The 19,251-nt window shown below is 43.6% G+C and overlaps 1 protein-coding gene across 4 annotated transcripts in view; it reads left to right on the top strand.

Moving 5' to 3' along the window:
• The window catches only part of TDRD7 (tudor domain containing 7), a 43,550-nt gene that overhangs the window by 8,245 nt on the left and 16,054 nt on the right, over positions 1 to 19,251 (top strand). The window contains exons 1-9 of one of the 4 annotated variants that reach the window (XM_081893869.1): positions 1,973 to 2,239; positions 4,431 to 4,516; positions 6,104 to 6,321; positions 9,158 to 9,729; positions 12,305 to 12,491; positions 14,227 to 14,338; positions 15,907 to 16,109; positions 16,199 to 16,333; positions 17,899 to 17,982. In XM_081893869.1, the coding sequence (XP_081749995.1) occupies positions 2,073 to 2,239; positions 4,431 to 4,516; positions 6,104 to 6,321; positions 9,158 to 9,729; positions 12,305 to 12,491; positions 14,227 to 14,338; positions 15,907 to 16,109; positions 16,199 to 16,333; positions 17,899 to 17,982 (1,764 nt within the window). In that variant the 5' untranslated portion in view covers positions 1,973 to 2,072. Of the gene's footprint in view, positions 1 to 1,972; positions 2,240 to 4,430; positions 4,517 to 5,354; positions 5,411 to 6,103; positions 6,322 to 9,157; positions 9,730 to 12,304; positions 12,492 to 14,226; positions 14,339 to 15,906; positions 16,110 to 16,198; positions 16,334 to 17,898; positions 17,983 to 19,251 lie in introns of those variants that run through there. The other 3 variants (XM_081893868.1, XM_081893867.1, XM_081893870.1) reach the window with 3 other exon arrangements.

The raw sequence follows: 19,251 nt of genomic DNA, 5'->3' as shown, positions 1-19,251 counted from the left end.
ACATAGCAATTCGAAAGCATGTCAAAGAGCAAGTAGATAAATAGGTAGCGCTCTGGTAGGAAGATAAACGGCGTTTCCATGCGCTGCTCTGGTTCACCAGAAGCAGCTTAGTCATGCTGGCCACATGACCCAGAAGCTGTCTGCGGACAAACCCCGGCTCCCTTGGCCTACAGAGCGCAATGAGCGCCGCAACCCCAGAGTCGTCTGCGACTGGACCTAAAGGTCAGGGGTACCTTTACCTTTACATTGAATATGGAATTCTTGATGAAGACAACACATACTACCAGGAGTGAAATACATGATTGTGGGAACCTACTGTGAAATATTTGTGGGGCTCACAAGTTCCACAAGTTTATTTTTTGTTTTTCAAATTGAGTATCTTAGGGTGCAGCACTTTCAACTAATATCAAGCAATGGAGACATTTGCAACAATTTCAAGTTATACACAATATATTATAAGTTTGTACAGTAGTTTTGATATGCATTATTTACTTAAAACAGTTCCCCCAAAATTTCAGTTTTTCTCAGGCTGGGGGTTGAGGAAAATTTTGATGGGTTTCAGCTTCACATTTTGAAGCCTAAGACAGACGTTGAAGCTATTCTTGACAAATCTCCTTGTCTGGAAAAGCCTTACTTGTTAAGGTAATACTGATTGTAGTGTTCCACTTTTGCTCTATTACAGCACTAATTGGGGGGGACAACTAGTTCTAGCATCTAAAATACGTAGTACAGTGGACGCTCGGGTTGCGAACGTGATCTGTGCAGGAGGCACGTTCTCAACCTACAGCGCCGCGTCTGCCCACACATGGGTTGTGATCCGATGCTTCTGCACATGCGCAAAGCGCAATTTAGCACTTGTGCACAAGCACCGAAACCCGGAAGTAACCTGTTCCGGTACTTCTGGGTTTCGGCGCATCCATAACCCGAAAACGCGCAATCTGAAGCGTCTGTAACCCGAGGTATGACTGTACTCGTTTACTGAATTTAATGTATGCATTTGCATACATTATATATATATGCAACTTTTACACTTCTTAAGGGCAAATACATGGCTAGGAAGACTGGGATTTTTCATATGTCTTTCCTAAATTATTTGCTAAAACTATTGAATTCATATTCACTGCAGAAAAATTCTACACAGTGATATTTCTCTACTGCTTTTTTTAGCAGGATATTTATGTCTAGATCTACAGTATACATGAGTGAAATGGCCTGTAAAAATCATTGAGGAATTTGGGCATAGACCGATTTAAAATATTGTCAGTAGCCTGTATTGTGTTGTCAGCTGAAACAGTACTGCCCCATTACTGCATCCTTAACAAGAAAGCGGATGGTTTTGATGCTGAAATTCTGCTGATTCAGTGTTGTACTTCAGCGCCCCCACCCCAGCATCCCTAATTATTCCTTTGACTGACTAAAATCCAACTTGGCAAGCTCAGCTGCTGTACCAACACTTCTCTTCATGCATTGTTTGTTGCTGTCATGGGTCATCAAATCATGAGTCAGATAATGTTCTTGCTTGGTCCATCATTTAGTTTATCTAAATTTCGGAATGGTTTGATTGCCTTCATAATCCTCCCATTGTGTTTGTAATGCAGGGCCAGGAAAAGTAGCTCATGAAAACTGCTTGTTAGATTTCACTTCACTTTTCAGGCAATTATTACATCCCAAAAGCTCTCTCGTCAATTTAGAGAGAGAGAGGTTTTGCCATCAGATATAACAATAATAATATGGAGAGGAGGGGAGGGGAGGGAGGTCAGTTCTTCAAAGTCAGAACAGAGTAGTGACCTATATAAGGGCATGCATACCCAGATGGGGCCAGGCTGATCTTCCCTCGCTGCTAGAGTTTGTGGTTGAATAGTAGTTGGTGACTGTTGTGCCTTTGGCTGACGGATGGGGCCAGAATGTCCCATCACTCCCCACCCACTAAGCTGCTTCATTCAAAGAACAATTGACAGTTGGAGCCGAGTATTCTTTCTAGTGGAGAGGGAAGGTGGGAGGCAGGGAGTGCCTTCCGGCTGCTCCTAGTCCGGCCCATAGATGGGACCACACTGGTCTCCCCCCTTGCCGCAATGTTCTTCTGGCAGGCAAGAAGAAATAGACCGTCTCAGTGGGTCTATGTTCCCCTGGTCACTCCCAGACTCCCCCAACTTACCTTTCCTTTGCCTCTGCAGTCCCAGGCCAACTATGGCCCATTTGCATGGGGGAGTGTGTTTAATGGCCCGAGACTTTTGAATAGGTAACACGTCTTCATTGAGATGAAAAGTTTATTCATTCAGTCAGTCTAGAGTCATGAATATAGATATGAGAAGGAATAATAGGATGGAGCAGATGTGGGTGGAACTTTGTTAGGTATGCACTATTATGGCATGAAACATGGAGTGCTTGCTTGACTTTGATTCCCCAGTTAATTCCTCCATGCTCAGGCTTTATTGTTGCATACTCTACCAGAACGAGTGGTATTGACCATGTGGGGTATACCGTATTTTTCCGCGTATAAGACTAGAGGTTGTTGTTGTTTTTTACCAAAAAATTAGGTTTAAAATTGGGACTCGTCTTATACATGGGTAGTGCTGAGGGGCAGTGGCGTAGCGTGGGTTGTCAGCACCCGGGGCAAGGCAAGTAATTTGCACCCCCTAACCCGTGGATTTGTGCCCCCTAACCCCCAGATGTTGCGCCCGGTGCGGCCGGGCCCCCCTGCAGGCCCCCCACGCTACGCCACTGCTGAGGGGTGCTTTCTTAATCTGGAGTCCCCAAAAATAGGGGGCGTCTTATGCATGGTAGCGTCTTATACACAGAAAAATACTGTATGTTTGAATGCTCTCCCGCAAAATGTCCTAGCAAGCAGATTTAAAACAAGAAGGAAAGGGGCCAGTTCAAATCATTGTTATACAGCAAGTTTCCCGTAGATATGGACCGTGTATTTATTAAACAATGTTGCAAATTTGACCACTAAGCCAAGCCAATAGGATCAATTTATACTCGTTTCATTCTTTTCATTCTTCTTTCATTCTTTTACCCAGGCCTTACACCTACTTGTCACATTATATATATGTTTTCAGTAGGTATTCTTTTTTACTCATGGGAGGTTCTTGTTTAAAATGTCCCCTTTACGTCATTTTTTTCCTTCAAGACAGGCATGATGTGAGATTCACTGGACAAAAAAAACACACACAAAGAAAATACATTTTAACTCGACATATCTGGTAGAAGCCAACCATTCAGCTTTGAGATTAAAATGTAGCACAACCATATTTATATTCAGGTTATTTAATGCTAACCAAGTTATTCCTGAATTTGTCCCATGATCCTGTTTTGGGTGATCTGGACCCACTTTCCGTGCTCCTTGTATGAGGAAGTTCAAGCCTGGGTGCCACAAATGAAGTATTGGCAGCACTAGGCTTCCAAAAAGAAAAGGAGTCCCTATTGCTCCCTAAGAAAAGTGCAAGAATAGAGTTGGATTTTTATTAGCCCTAGCCAAAATAGTCAGTAGATTCCCTAGAAAAACTCCATGTTTAAGCAAAGCAATGAAATGCTGACTTGCTGTTTAAGTTGCAGTGAGCAATCCTAAAATGGCATGTAAAAGGAGATATCACCTAGTAGATCACAATCTAATTAAGTCTGCTATGTAGGTCTCAGATTGCATTTGGAGCTGCTGTGACAATCACGGCTGAACTCCCCTTTTTGAAAACATGCAATCTAGCACTCACCCAGAGAAGGCTGGAGGCTTGACTTGTGGAAAAGTGAAAAGCCTTTCTTTTTACCTTTTAGTTGGCCCTATTAAAGCTATCCCCAGCTGTGGAATTCACCTAAATTGAGCCATCTAGTGGTGAGATATGTTTTGTTTGTGAAGGTAATGAATGCCTCTCAAATACAACCTTTCCTGCAGTGGATTTGCTGTGTTAGTAGCAGATTATAAACTGTAAAGCAATTTCAGAAAGATGGAATCTCTAGGGACAGTGTCCAGCACTTATGCTGATTTCAGTAGACTTACTCCGTTTATGCTTGTGGATCTTAACCATTGTATCTGCTATGGGTCTGTTGGAAGGAAATATTGTAGCTCAAAAGGACAACTTGACAAAAGCCAGGTATAGAAGTGACTTTTCAACAACTTTGTATGCAAACAGACCTGTTCCAATGTGCCTATTTTTCAATCTTCAAAATGTGCTGCCAGATTTTGTTGATTTTGCTAGAGAAAGGAGTCAATTTGCAGTTCTGGCTTGCAGAATATATGTGAGTTTGCCACCCATAACAGCTTCACGTAGAGTAAAATGGTTCTCTTTTATTTAATGGGATGATTCTCCATAAGCTTATCTGTGCAACTACAAGGACGTGGCAGTAAGCAGATGCTTTTACTAATATTGAACATATTAGCTTGTATTTTTGAAAAGTGCAAATCAAATCATAGTAGTTTGCTTTGGGATTTTTAGGCTTGATAGAAGAGCAACACTTCCACCAAGATTTCAGAAGGAGCTTCAAGTTCACCCGTCAAAAAACGTACCTGTGGACTTCAATGGTATGTTACCAGAGGGCCACAAAACCATGACTGCTAAGCCAAGCCACACTTCATGGGTGGGCGGGTGGTTTTATGTATTTAAACAGAACTCATGGTAAAATCTAATTTTGGTGTTCATGCAAGCAGTTCCATTAGACATAATTCTGCTCTTGATACCTAGTAAGAAAATACATAACTTGGCAAGGTAATGTAGAAATAATAGACGTGGATTATCAGCCAAGTAAACATTTCCTAAAAACACCAACAGTGTCAGTATATAGGTACTTCTTAGACTGCTCCTGTGCTCAGTTAGGAGTAAGCTCATTTAAACTTGTGGTTTACTTCTGAGTAAACATGAATAGGACGATGCTGTAAAGGACATTGTTAAACACATGCTTAAAAGACTGTCCGTTCAGTTGGAACACAACCTTTGCACTGGTAATTAAAAGCCAAAGTATCTTTCCAAAGTATAGGATTGTAAAATGTTTGCTCATTGTGAGTGCCATCAAGAGAGAGAGAGAGAGAGAGAGAGAGAGAGAGAGAGAGAGAGAAGACCCTTGCCCAACCTTGCAATATTAGTTTCCTCATTCACCTTTTTAAGTGGCTGGGTGGTTTCCTTTTCATTTAGTCTAGCTATACTTGAAATATCTCAAAGCTCAGTATGGGATAAAGTTCATCAAATAAAGAAATGAAGCTCAAACATATTTCCTACAAACTTGATATTTCGCCTGGTTAGCTTTAGCCAGGTTAGTTTCCCTATTGTGTCATCATATCTAGAGCGTTCACTCCAGGGAGAGACAAAGGAAGGAACCTTTGACAGAGCAGGAAAGAACAGTTGCCATGGTGATGGTTGCCAGTATATTTTTTATGTTAACAGGATGCCCAGCACAGAGAACACTTCCATAGCCATCTTCAGTGTAGTGTCTCAAACATACTGTTGTTTATATGAATATGTTAACAGATTGAAAAATTAAGCCAGTGTTCTAGACTATTTAACATTTGTATATTTTATATTTGTATATTTATAACATTTGTAGCTTTTATATTTAATGTTTAATATTTTAAAAGGAAAGTTTTAAAAAGCTAGCTACTGGCTTGGAGGATTCTGGTAAGATTGTCATCGCTACCAACCAAAAGGGATTCAGCTAGTTGCTACGGTGGCGCTGTGGGTTAAACCACAGAGCCTAGGACTTGCCGATCAGAAGGTCGGCAGTTCGAATCCCCGCGATCGGGTGAGCTCCTGTTGCTTGATCCCTGCTGTTGCCAGCCTAGCAGTTCGAAAGCACGTCAAAGTGCAAGTAGATAAATAGGTACCGCTCTGGCGGGAAGGTAAACGGCGTTTCCGTGCGCTGCTCTGGTTTGCCAGAAGCGGCTTAGTCATGCTGGCCACATGACCCGGAAGCTGTCTGCAGACAAACGTCGGCTCCCTCGGCCAATAAAGCAAGATGAGCGCGCAACCCCAGAGTCTGTCACGACTGGACCTAATGGTCAGGGGTCCCTTTACCTTTTTACAAATGTGCTGCTGCTGGACTAGAACAATGGCTTTACCTTGTATCCTTTTAAAATAAGAAATGCTGTCTTCCAAAAGTTTGTGTTCTTGCTTTTCAGAAAATGCAAAAGAAATGAGACAACTTGTGCCACTTCAGCCTCCTTATCCTTCAAATACTGATATATATGAGATTCAGAGAAGAGTTAAAGAGATTCTAAATCAATGCAGCAATGGAATATGTTTATCAAAGCTACCGTATGTGTACAGAGAGACTTATCGGGAGGACTTAAATACAGCCTTGCTCCCTCAATTTGAGAACTGGCCTCACATTTGTGTGGTAGGTGTCAGCTTTTACCAGAGTGGATAAGAACTAATTTAGACAAATCCCATTTCTTGGTTTGAATAATATTTTTTAAAAAAATCAGGTATACATAATATCTCATTAAAAATGGGTTTAACTGCAAATTTTAATTTAATACAAAAAAGGCCTACATAATCCCAGCTAAAATATGACTCTCAACACTGAATTAAATGTTGCTTTTCTATGTGAAACCAAGAATGGTGGCCAACTGCTGAGGTTAAGCAATATAAATGATGCTAAGGCTGCAATCCTCTATTATCTAGTTGGCCACAAAGGATCTGTGGACGTTTCCTAGTTAAACAGATACAAGCTCAAATACTTAAGTTTGTGTTAAATCCTAATACAGCCCAGGAAGGCATATAATTCATTTTGGATGTCTTTTTGACCCCAGTCAAGAATGCAACTTGGAAATATCCCATTTTCCTTTTTGGCTAATAAGTACTGTCCTTGCTTCTGGGAAGTTCTAGACACTCACTTTCCCCCCAGTTGTAGACATGTTTACTCAGAAGTCAATCTCACTTTATTCACTGGGATTACTTCAAAATGAGTGTGCATAGGATTGCAGTTTTACACTTCAAGATTTTTTCATGTGCAAAGAGAAGTAAAATATGTATGCAGGTGTAACTTTGCCACGTGAAGGCTTTGTGGGTTGTGTAGCCAAAGGGCTTCAGGTGTGCTCCTAGGGTTGTATAAAGGCTTTATTCCGCCCCGTTCAGGCATTCAGATCACACAATCAGCTGTTGTGTGGAGGGGGAGAGCAGGGCTGTATCCACTGGTTCTGTTGGCCCTACTGACCGTACGTCAGCTGTATATATGCAAAATTGTGTTGTTTTTAGAATATGTAAAGATGGTTTTCTTGTGTTCAGAAATGTTTTTGTTTTTAAAACCTGTGTTTCGTTCTGTGTTCATCTCGTGTTTACCACTTTGACGGCTTTATGCTGTTAATAAAATGGTTAAATCGGCTAAATTTGGCAGTGAACGTTTGCAGAGGGGTGGCTGCTTATTCGTAAGAGGCTTCCCCTTGTAGTGTGTCGTCATGATTGTGAAGGGTTGTACTCCACAAGGAAAACCGATGCAGATAAAGCAGACACCCAGGTGGGGGTGGGGGGCAGAAGTTGTGCTCCTTCTCTCCTGCTCCGTACAATTATTTGTGTGACTTGAATGCCTGAAGTCAGTTTCAGTTGCATGCTAAGTTAATGGCTATAGCCACTCAGTATGGACAGTTGTTTTTTAAAAAGTACATTTGGAAAGGAGACAGTAATTGAACAAATCGTGTTTACATTTTTTATTTGTTTTTAAAAAATGCATCCGTTCTTGCTTTTCCAGCATATCTAAAGCTGCTCCTGGGAATAATCTAAAAATAGCACTAGCCTATAATCTGCAGCAGGGGTAGACATTGTGGTGCCTATAGTTATTGTAGACATCACCCCTCTCATCAACCCTGGTTGTCTCTGGCCATTGGCAATCCTGGCTGTGACTGATAGGCCTTGTAGTCCAAAAGCTATAAAATCATCCGTGTTGACTACCTTTCATCTATTGTAAGCCAGTTTCAGACTGTTTTGTGGAAAAGCACATTTTGAGTGCTTTTCCATTTTACATGCAATACAGGTAGATTTCACCCTCATTTAAAAATGCTAATCAGAATGCATATATGAGCACACATATGGTTTTCTGCTCTTACATTTGCTATTATACTCTTAAATAGATATAATAAATGTTATTTATAAGTAATGTATCAGCATGTTGACATACCAGCCAGTTTGGGTGGAATGCAGATAAGCTATATTCTTTTTGCTTTCATCAGTCTGTAGCCATACTGAATACTTCTCAGTTCTTAAAATACGTGAGCATCTTAGCACAAGCCTAAACACACTTTCAAATATTCCAATCATATGCTCATTTATACCCAAATACACGCAGGTCCCACTTCCCAAACGCAATGCGTTCCCAGGAAATGTACATAACTCACATAATGAGTCCACAATTTCCATTGGTTCCTATGGGAACATTTCTAATTGGGGATTATCCAATCTCTCCCCCTGCCCTCTCTCCATGGTTTCTTCTTGAAACAGCTATAGCCGACCAGCAGAAGAGACAAAGGAAAACTTACTTATCCGATCTCTCCTACTCCTTGATTTGTTCAATCTCCCTCCCCCGCTCCTCCCCTGCATGGTTTCTTCCTGAAAATGTCTGCCGCTGGCCAGCAAAGCGCAAGCAAGGAAGTGGGCAAACACTGGATATTCGGATAGCTGAATCTGTAGAGTGTATTGCAAAGTTTGGGCCATAATTCTTTGTTTGGATAAGTGAATTTTCACATAGTGAGAGGGCGGGTAGCAGGACCTGCATGTAAACACATGTATGAATAACAGCTGGCTTCAGTTGTTAAAGATAAGCAATGTTTGTAAGAGGGACACCTTGAGCAATTGAACAGTGCTTGACCATGAGCCCCACTTACTTTCATAAGGGTGAAATTAGTCCTGTTTTAAACTACCTGGAGATCTAAAACTAAATCAAATCCAACCACAGTTGGAAAAGCACAGTAGAAATTTTTTGCTGTTGAGATGACACAAGCCTGTGCTAATTTGACATGGTTTTTAGTACGGCTGCAAAAAACAAAGCTGTTTCATGTAGGGGTGAGTGAATGTGACGAGGTGGTGAGAAAACAAAAGGTTAGTCAAAACCGATGGTGGTCAGTGTACTTAGAAGTAAATGGCCCGTCTACAGACACGTGTGGAAACCACTTTGAATTGCCCGCAATGCTCCAATTCAGTAACGTAGCTGTTTTTGTAACCCTCCTGCTTTCTCTCAAAAGACAGAGAAGGTATGTTCTGGTGGCCTTAGGGATATATTCCTCTACCCTGCTGCAAAAACACAACCTTTGGTGAAGGGTGTCTCAAGCCACGAAGGAAGCCTTCAGCCCCCCTTAGTAAAACAGACTGTAGAGACCAAAGTAGATGCGCCCCAGGAGGATTTCAAGCAGAAAATTGCCGCCATCTTGTTAAAATATTCCAATGGCCTTTGGGCGAATGCTCTCCCCAAAGTGTACGAAGACACATACAAAGCACCATTACCTCAGGATATTCTGAAAAGTCTTGACGCCCTCTCGGATATATGTTCAGTGGATTACATATCTGGCAACCCCAAAAAGGCCATTCTCTATGCAAAGTCGAAAAAGCACACGGACGAGAACCAGAATGTGACTGACAAAATCCACGCAAATGAAGTTCTAGCGAGACCAGCCGAGCAGCATCCCACCACGATGAAGCACGAATCCCAAGAGGAATATTCGGAGAACATGACCGTGCCTCCATTAATTATCCCAGCAGAAACATCACCATCTGTGCTGGTGGTGGAACTGAGCTCGACAAATGAAGTTGTTGTCAGGTAAGATTACTGTCCTGGTCTTCCCTAATACTCCTGTAGTAGTGCAATGGGGTTATCTCTTCAACTGTCAGCACACCAGCCATTCAATTGAAGGAGAACAGATTAAGAAAATGAAAAATCTAAAGATTTACTCTGGTGTTCACTTTAAAAATACGGTCTGACGGGACCATCTTGTGCATGTCTGCTTAGAACAAAGTCTCATTAAGCGTGTATTGGAGTGCACACTCCATTTGTTATCAACATATTTAAGCTTAAAATCTCTTAACTGAACCGATGGAGCCTTTTCTTCACGAAAGAGTCGCCAGAAGCCAACTTCTGAGGTTAAACATTGCAAATGACACAAGTATTTAATAGTCCCTTGGTCCAGTAGGGAGTTCATAAGTATGAACTTCCTATTGGACCTAGAGACTAGTAAATTCGAGGATGTAGATGACACATTCCTATATTGTGGCAGGATCCTCTACTGAGCCCATAAGAGTACAAGGTTGTGTTCTTAGCCCTCAGACTATCTAGAATGTGTTCAATTGTGAAATTACTATTATTTATAACTTTACCAACCAGGACAATGGACAGTTTACTTGTTGAACCTTTTTTATTCAGCAACTACCATCTCTTCTCAACATTTATTGGAGCTCAATCCCATGCATATTTACTCAGAAGTAAATTCCGCTTTGTTCAGTGGGACTTTTTTCCAAATAAGTGTGTATAGAATTGTTTCCTTAGCCTTTGAGTAAGTGATTTTGCTTGCTGCCCTCGCATGCCCACACACTACCTTGTCAAGATGTAGACAAAGGGTACAAAAAGTATATGCACGTAAGCTCCATGGCCAAAGCATTGTGCATGTAAGTTACATAAAGGCTTTGCTTAGTTGCAATCAAATACGTTTTGTTAGAGCTATTGGATAGTAAGTATGTGAAACAGAAAGAGCTGCCATTAATTCACTTAATTTGCACTCTCTGCCTTGGCTCTCTTCTTTCGGGAAGAGAGGTGTCTCTTTTGAGGTGTCTGCCACATGCGGTTGATTTGCAATCTAGTAATGACAGATTGGGACGTGGGTGGCATTGTATAGGGCTTGCCGATCAGAAAGTCGGCAGTTTGAATCCCCACGACAGGGTGAGCTCCCGTTGCTCGGTCCCTGCTCCTGCCAACCTAGCAGTACAAAAGCATGTCAAAGTGCAAGTAGATAAATAGGTACCACTCCAGCAGGAAGGTAAACGGCGTTTCCATGCGCTGCTCTGGTTCACCAGAAGCGGCTTAGTCATGCTGGCCACATGACCCGGAACCTGTACGCCGGTTCCCTCAGCCAGCAAAGTGAGATGAGCGCCGCAACCCCAGAGTCGGCCACGACTGGACCTAATGGTCAGGGGTCCCTTTACCTTTAATGACAGGTTGTCATAAGCCACTCTTGCCTTGGGACAATTTGGCATACAGTCAAACCTCGGTTGTCGAATGTAATCTGTTCCGGAAGACCGTTCGACTTCAGAAACGTTCAACAACCGAAGTTTGGCTGCCGATCAGTTGCAAGAGCTTGTGCCTGCAAGCGGAAGCTACTCCGGACATTCAGGTTTCGAAAACCAGAGCATTTACTTCTGGGTTTTCGGTGTTTGGGAGCTGAAACATATGCTAACAGGCATTCAGGAACCAAGGTTTGACTGTATCAACAATGGAGTCCATTACCTGCCTAGTGCACATTTGCTTTTGAACACTTGGACAAATTATGAATATTATTCCCCCAAAAAACCCAGCAGTAACAGAGTTGGTGTAAATATTGGGAATATGTGAACTCTTTCGACTCTTTGCAGTATAAATATTAAGATCAGAATTGCAGTGAAATTGAATTTTCACACACCTATGCTCTCATGTAGGGATGCGGGTGGCTCTGTGGATTAAACCACAGAGCCTAGGACTTGCCGATCAGAAGGTCGGTGGTTCGAATCCCCGCAACGGGGTGAGCTCCCTTGCTCGGTCCCTGCTCCTGCCCACCTAGCAGTTTGAAAGCACGTCAAAGTGCAAGTAGATAAATAGGTACCACTCCGGCGGGAAGGTAAACGGCATTTCCGTGCGCTGCTCTGGTTCACCAGAAGCGGCTTAGTCATGCTGGCCAGATGACCTGGAAGCTGTACGCTGGCTCCCTTGGCCAGTAAAGTGAGATGAGTGCACAACCCCAGAGTCATCCGCGACTGGACCTAACGGTTAGGGGTCCCTTTACCTATGCTCTCATGTAATTCCATACATTCCTGTTTCAAGAAGCAAGAAAGTTCTAGGATTACACACTTCAGTTTAAGAGGAGATCTAAGGCATTAAAAAACTCACTTGTTCACAAAATAGCGTGTAAACTGTCTTCCTTAATGTCTACACCAGGTATATGTATTCCGCTGTGGAAGCGTGCACTCTTAGAATCTAGCCCACATACATCCTGCTCTAATCTGTTTCTACACCCTTTTTGCCTTAAAATTATTTTGGGGTAGGGGAGATATGTTACATAACGCTTTGATTGCGTAAACACTTTTGCACTTGTTACCACTTTTGTTGTTGTGATTTATACCAACTATCATTTCTGCTTGAAATCCTGTAGGTATGTGGGCAAAGACTATTCTGCTGCCCAGGAATTAATGGAAGAGCAGATGAAGGATTGGTATGGTCGGAACCCCTCAGGTTTGCAAATACAGTCTCCTAAAGTTGGACAGGTTGTTGCTGTGCCTGCAGTGGAAGATGCTTGGCTCCGTGCACAGATTACTTCGACAGACGGCAATAGGATAAAGGCAAGTGCTGTAGGTTTCTGTAGTAAAAATGGTATTAAAATCAGATGAAAGTGCTGGTCTCTATCAGTTGATTGTGATAGCTGCCTTGGACATTTCTTACAAAGTGGGAAAGTAGGATAATATTTGCTTAAATAAATAATAATGATAATGTCTTCTAAGGGTTTTTTTGGGTAGGTGAGGAGTGTTTAATTCTTCTAAGGTGAACTAATAATTGCAGCATTTGGGCTCTAGCAAATGACCAAGAACAGAGCCTTTCTGAGAGATCTCAGCATAGTAATACGACGCAGTGATTTTTTTTGTTGGATTACAATTGCTCTCTTTAGATTCAGATGAAAATGGAGCTGTGGATCTTTTAGATCTGGTCAAAAATGCCTTTCATCTACTGCTTCTGCTTACAAGCTCGTAGTTAGTATTGTTTGAGAGAGGATGGCTGAGGTCTCATGTTCCTACTGCAGTCAGCAAAACGTTAGGGAGTTCACCTGACTCAGCCACCAGATCTATTTGACTTGCATCAGTCATGTGTACAAATTTAGAAACTGGCTAGAGAAGAGGATCACTGCTTCCCTTTCATTCCAGCATTCCCAATACATGCAAAACGGGCCAGGGTGGCTGGAGTGATGGCAAAACCTCTCTCTCTTGCCAGCTGTCATCTAAGATGTTGATGCCAACCCCCTACCCCCAATGCACTGTTCAGTCCCTCTTGGCTTCTTTGAGTCGAGGAGCTGAACGAGGAGGGTCATACCTTGGGTTGCGAACATGATCCGTGCGGGAGGCATGTTCGCAACCTGCAGTGCCGCGCATGATTCAATTTGGCGCTTCTGTGCATGCACAAAGCACAATTTAGCGTTTCTGCACGAGCACCAAAACCCAGAAGTTACCCATTCCGGTACTTCCTTGTTCGGCATAGTCTGTAATCTGAAAACGCGCAACCTGCAGCATTCGCAACTGGAGGTATGACTGTAGAGATCAGGTCATACAAGTGTTTGTGGATTTTACTGACTGCAATTCTGTCTATATGAGGAGGAGGAGAAGGGATCAGCAAGAGAGTGGTGGTGAGGAGTACAACTTGCTACTACCACATCCTCCTTGTTCATGGGCTCTCCCCAGCATACTGACAAGTGGTTATCTTCTCATCTATACACTCAGAAACATTAAACACTACTTGGCTGACTTGTTCTTTATATATATGGGAAAAGGCTCGTTGTGCCTCCGATGAAGGCTTAGGATTTCTGCAATAAGGGCATTTCTCTGTATGAATAACATGGTAAGTGCCCTTCCATCAGCCTCAACTGTAAGTTGCGAATCTCCATGTGATTTCATAGTACTTATGGCTTAGGATGGCAGCCTCGAATAGGAAAGCAAACATTCAATTTTTCACTGCACGGAGGCCTATAAGGAGGGATCTTGGATATTCAGGGCCAGATTCAGCTAACTAGTCCCACCAGCAGAAGCCTGCCCAAGGACTTCCACTAATGAAGCAATTCTCCCCCACCCCACCCCGTTGGCTCTGCAGGGGTCAGGAAAACCCCTGGAACAGTGCACATAGGGAGGAGAGAACAAATGGCTCTATCAGACAAGCATAAATGCTTGCATTGCTGGAGCAAATCTAGCACTGTGCTGAACTACGGCAGGAAAGAGAAAAGGGCCAACATGTTGTAGCACCAGTAATGTGACCAATGAATAAGTCTTCCATATATAACATGGCTGTGTCTTTCTGTCCTTGTTCCATCACTAGGTATGCTACGTTGATTATGGCTTTAGTGAAACCATCGAGAATACCAGAGTGTGCAAACTAGCCAAGCAATTCTATTCACTGCCGTTCCAGGCTTCAAAATGCAAACTAGCAGGTAAGAGATGCGCCTTAGCCTTCAGCGTGACTACAGAAGCAGTTTGAATGTACTACAAACTGGGAGAAGGAAGGAAGGCTGTGCCTAACTCCAAAAATTGCCAGCTGGGATTGGAAAGGACTGCCCCACCTGGCAGTGCCATCTTGCAGCTTTTATAGTAAAGAGTGGGTGCAACAGCATAAAGAGTTTTGGGTCTTCCCTATGAATACGTTTCCTTGCAATTTGTACTTACTCCAGTGGAAGGTGTGTGTCCTTTTAAAAAACAAAAAACCTCTGGTATAGTAAAGTGCATGTTCTTATTTGGTGCATTTTAACTTTGCAAACAGACATGACAGGAAACAATATTAGTGTATCCAGTGTGATGTAGCAGAGTGTTGGGCTAAGACTGGGGAGGCTTGGTTTCAAATCCCCACTCATCCATGAAGCTCCCTGTGTGACTTGGGGTAATTGTAGGTTAGGCTGAGCGATTACCTCACAGGGTTGTTAAGAGAATAAAAGGGGAAGAAGGAACTATGTATGTTGCCTTGAGTTCACTGGAGGAAAGGCAAGAAATAAATGTAATAAGTAGTGTTTTTGCTGCTGTTGTTGTTTTTAAAAGTAAAACAATTGCACAAGATGCATGGGGCATTAATGACTGCACAGCCACTAGGAGTGTGAAATTGGAATTTCTTCTTGTATGCCTTGAAAGAGCATCTCTCTGTTCTACAAGCATCTTTGTGTGGTGGGGGAGATGACAGCCCCCGTGAAGCATAGTGTGGTTTCTGCTTTTAAAATATAAGCCTATATCCCCGCAAACATTTTGATGATGTGTCAATTAATGTGTGTAATTTCTCACATATTTTGTATACCGTATTTTTCACCCTATAGGATGCACTGTCCCATAAGGCGCACCTAGTTTTTTGGGGGGGAAATAAAGGGGGGGAAATTATTTTTCCCCCAGGTGCGGGGTGCCCGAGCTTCCCCCAGCCCCCAGAACAGGCAACTCTCTGCAAGCCGTGGGAGCCCGGTGCTGGGCTCCCGCGCCTTGCGGAGAGCCGCGCGAAGCCTGGAGAGCGAGAGGGGGTCGGTGCGCACCGACCCCTCTCACTCTCCAGGCTTCAGCGAAAGCCTGCATTCGCCCCATAGGACACACACACATTTCCCCTTCATTTTTGGAGAGGAAAAGGTGCGTCCTATGGGGCAAGAAATACGGTAATTCTGATTTGCTAGGTATGAGGAGGAAGACTTAAAGAGTACTGAAGCCCTGCCTTGTACCACTGGAAATCTTAATCGGCCACCCTTCTTTCTGGCTTGCATGCCTTCAACAGGCATGCAAATACATTTTTAGAGTAGTAAGGGTTACAGACTTGCTTAAAGCAAGTAGCTCTAAGGTGCAGGGAGACTCAGGTGATGGTATACATTAGATGGACAAAATAAGCACCAAGAGAAATCAGGTCCACCAAACAAGTAGAACGCTCCCCCATTTTTGCCATAAGCAATGATAGTCCACGCAGCCATGCTGAGGCAAGAAGATCTCTTTTGGAGATGTCCGCAAAACCTACACTCTCCTCTTGACTGCCTTGCTTTAGGGTTAGAAGCCTTCTCGGACGACCCTGTGATGGTGAAAGTGGTGGAGTCTCAAACCTGTGGCAAGATATTTGCTGTCGAAATACTAGAGAAAAATGACATTCCCCTTGTCATCCTGTACGATACTTCGGGAGAGGATGACATCAACATCAACGCTTCTTGCCTGAAGGCACTTTGTGATAAATCTCTTGAGCTTCGCCTTCAGGTACTGTTTTCATCTGCTTGTAAAACCAGTAAGATGAGTTCAGGGCACTTAAGTTGCAGCATCCCAAATGCATGTTTTGTTTTTAACAGGTAGATGCGCTCTATACAAATGTCCGAGTAACCAATGTCTGTTCGGATGGAACTTTATACTGTCAAGTGCCATCAAAGGGCCTGACCAAACTCTCTGAAGCTTTGCAGAAGCTGGAAAATTACTTCCACCACAAGGTGAATCTCGCTTTTAATTTTGGTTGCCACCTGTACCTTCACAAAAGTCACCTAACAACCCCTTTGTTCACAAATAAAGAATGCGAAGGTTCCTAATTATTCATTCTTGCTGAGTGAACCCCACACACTTTTGCTGTTCACATACTTACTAGCTGCCCAGCTGTTGTGTCTTGCAGTATTAAATATGTGCACCATGCAGGACTTCATATTTTCATACGTGGAAATCCTTGTACAGTGGTGCCCCGCAAGACGAATGCCTCGCAAGACGGAAAACTTGCTAGACGAAAGAGTTTTCCGTTTTGGAGGTGCTTCGCAAAACGAATTTCCTATGGGCTTGCTTCGCAAGACGAAAATGTCTTGCGAGTTCCTGCAGGGTTTTTTCCTCCCCCCCCCCTTTTTCTAAGCCGATAAGCCGCTAATAGCGCTAATCCGCTAAGCCGTCAATGGGCTTGCTTCGCAAGACGAAAAAACCTCTAGACGAAGAGACTCGCAGAACGGATTCTTTTCGTCTTGCGAGGCACCACTGTAATGTCAGGAAAAGTAGTTCAGTCCTGAAATCCCCAAAGCAATTTTCATGCTCGTGCCTTTTTACAGATAAATCCAGCTTGCGTTATCCAGACCCATATTGCGCAATAAAATAGGGTTCCTCAGTAACAATTGTTGCTTTCTTTGATTAGGCCAACTGTGCGCTAGCTGTTTCAGGACAGGTGATCCCATAGAGCACAGTTTCCCAAACTTGGGTCTCCCTCTGTTGTTAGACTACAACTCCCATCATCCCTCACTAGCAGGACCAGTGGTCGCAGATTATGGGACCTGTAGCCCAAAAACAGCTGGAGACCCAAGTTCGGGAAAACCTGCGAAGAGCAACCCCAGAGGCATTTTTGTAGCACTGTATATGTCTAGAACAGGGACGCGGGTGGTGCTGTGGGTAAAACCTCAGCGCCTAGGACTTGCCGATCGCATGGTCGGCGGTTCAAATCCCCACGGCGGGGTGCGCTCCCGTCGTTTGGTCCCAGCGCCTGCCATCCTAGCGGTTCGAAAGCACCCCCGGGTGCAAGTAGATAAATAGGGACCGCTTACTAGCGGGAAGGTAAACGGCGTTTCCGTGTGCTGCGCTGGCTCGCCAGATGCAGCTTGTCACACTGGCCACGTGACCCGGAAGTGTCTGTGGACAGCGCTGGCTCCCGGCCTCTAGAGTGAGATGGGCGCACAACCCTAGAGTCTGTCAAGACTGGCCCATACGGGCAGGGGTACCTTTACCTTTTATATGTCTAGAAAGTACAAGATGCATATTTTCGGAGATTGATAGTGATGCTTGTTCCTGGCTTCTCGGTGGTTCTTAATCGTTTCTCTGGTGCTTCCCTTACCAGAGTGGAAATATGAAGGTAACTCATCAATGTGTGTGCTAGTATTTGGGGGAAGAAATCTATACAGTGGAATTGCTGCAGGTAGGGTTAGGTATGTTCTCCCTTTTGGTAACTTGCCTGAGCTGTAATGCACTCCTTACCTGCCCATTTGGCTGCTGCATTGTGACTACTTAAAATGGCTTTGCTTCTTTGTTCCAGCAGGTAACAGAGCATTCGGTATCGCTCCCCTACTGTGGCAAGATCTGTCTGCTTAACTGTAAAGGAAAGTGGGCACGTGTGGAGGTAGGGCATGTGGTGTCACTAACAAATGAACTGCAAAAAAAGGTTCAAATATTCTAATTCTCTGATATTCTAAATGGGCTACTTATTTGTACATTGAATTCTAGAATAAAATTTGGGGTTTTAGCTACCTTGTACTATTTAATGGGGGACGCGGGTGGTGCTGTGGGTAAAACCTCAGTGCCTAGGACTTGCTGACCGTAAGGTCGGTGGTTCGAATCCCCGTGGCAGGGTGAGCTCCCGTCGTTCGGTCCCAGCTCCTGCCCACCTAGCAGTTTGAAAGCACGTCAAAGTGCAAGTAGATAAATAGGTACCGCTTTATAGTGGGAAGGTAAACGGCGTTTCTGTGTGCGGCACTGGTGCTGGCTCGCCAGTTGCAGCTTTGTCACGCTGGCCACGTGACCTGGAAGTGTCTTCGGATGGCGCCGGCTCCCGGCCTCTTGAGCAAGATGAGCGCGCAACCCTAGAGTCGGTCACGACTGGCCCGTACGGGCAGGGGTACCTTTACCTTACTATTTAATGGGTTTAAGCAATTTCACTGCCGTTAGTTAACAATAAGCGCACAGTTTGTTGCGGTTTTCACGAGCCAGTTTCTGGTGAAGCAGAATCCTGACGGTGCCATGGGATGGAACAGTCTCTCCCATTTCCCATATTATTATAGGAAAGAGTTTTAATTGAGTGAAGACTGCTACAAGCTTAAATATTTGAGAAACTGGCAGCTAGTGAAATAAGTAGAATGGAACCAAAATAAAAGCTGAAAACTAGTTGTGAAATGTTTGCTGATCTTTTGCTTGCTGCTTCTCAGAGATGGCTGGTAAGCTGCTGTCTGCAATTTATACGGGACTTGCATAGTCTAGACTCTGAATGGCAAACCAGTAGATGTTGTTGGATTCAGCTGTGCCAGCATCTAGATGGAAGACTTTTTTGTATTGTGCCCTGGTTTTGTTTCATTGCCTTGTATACTTACCCAAATGCGGCACTGTGACATATTTATTTACTTTGAAAAGATGTTATTGGGTTGCAGTCTGTGTCAGCCCCAGCCTACATGGCTAATGAGGTGAGTTGGATTCACCTGGAGGGTCACAGGTTCCTTATCCTTGGTGTGGACCACCAGCTTGAACCTTTCTATCTTTCAATGAGAAAGAGTTCTATGCTAATAAGATGCTTTAAGCCCAGAGCTTTCCAAACTTTTCAAGTTGGTGATGCACTTTTTGGACATGCAACATTTCACAACACAGTTTTGCATCCTTTTGCAACACAGTCATTCAGTTT

This window comes from Podarcis melisellensis (assembly GCF_964234715.1).
Source record: "Podarcis melisellensis genome assembly, chromosome: 17".
NCBI classification, from domain to species: domain Eukaryota; kingdom Metazoa; phylum Chordata; class Lepidosauria; order Squamata; family Lacertidae; genus Podarcis; species Podarcis melisellensis.
The sequence above is the reverse complement of the archived record's forward strand: the minus strand, read 5'-3'. Positions and strand labels throughout refer to the sequence as shown.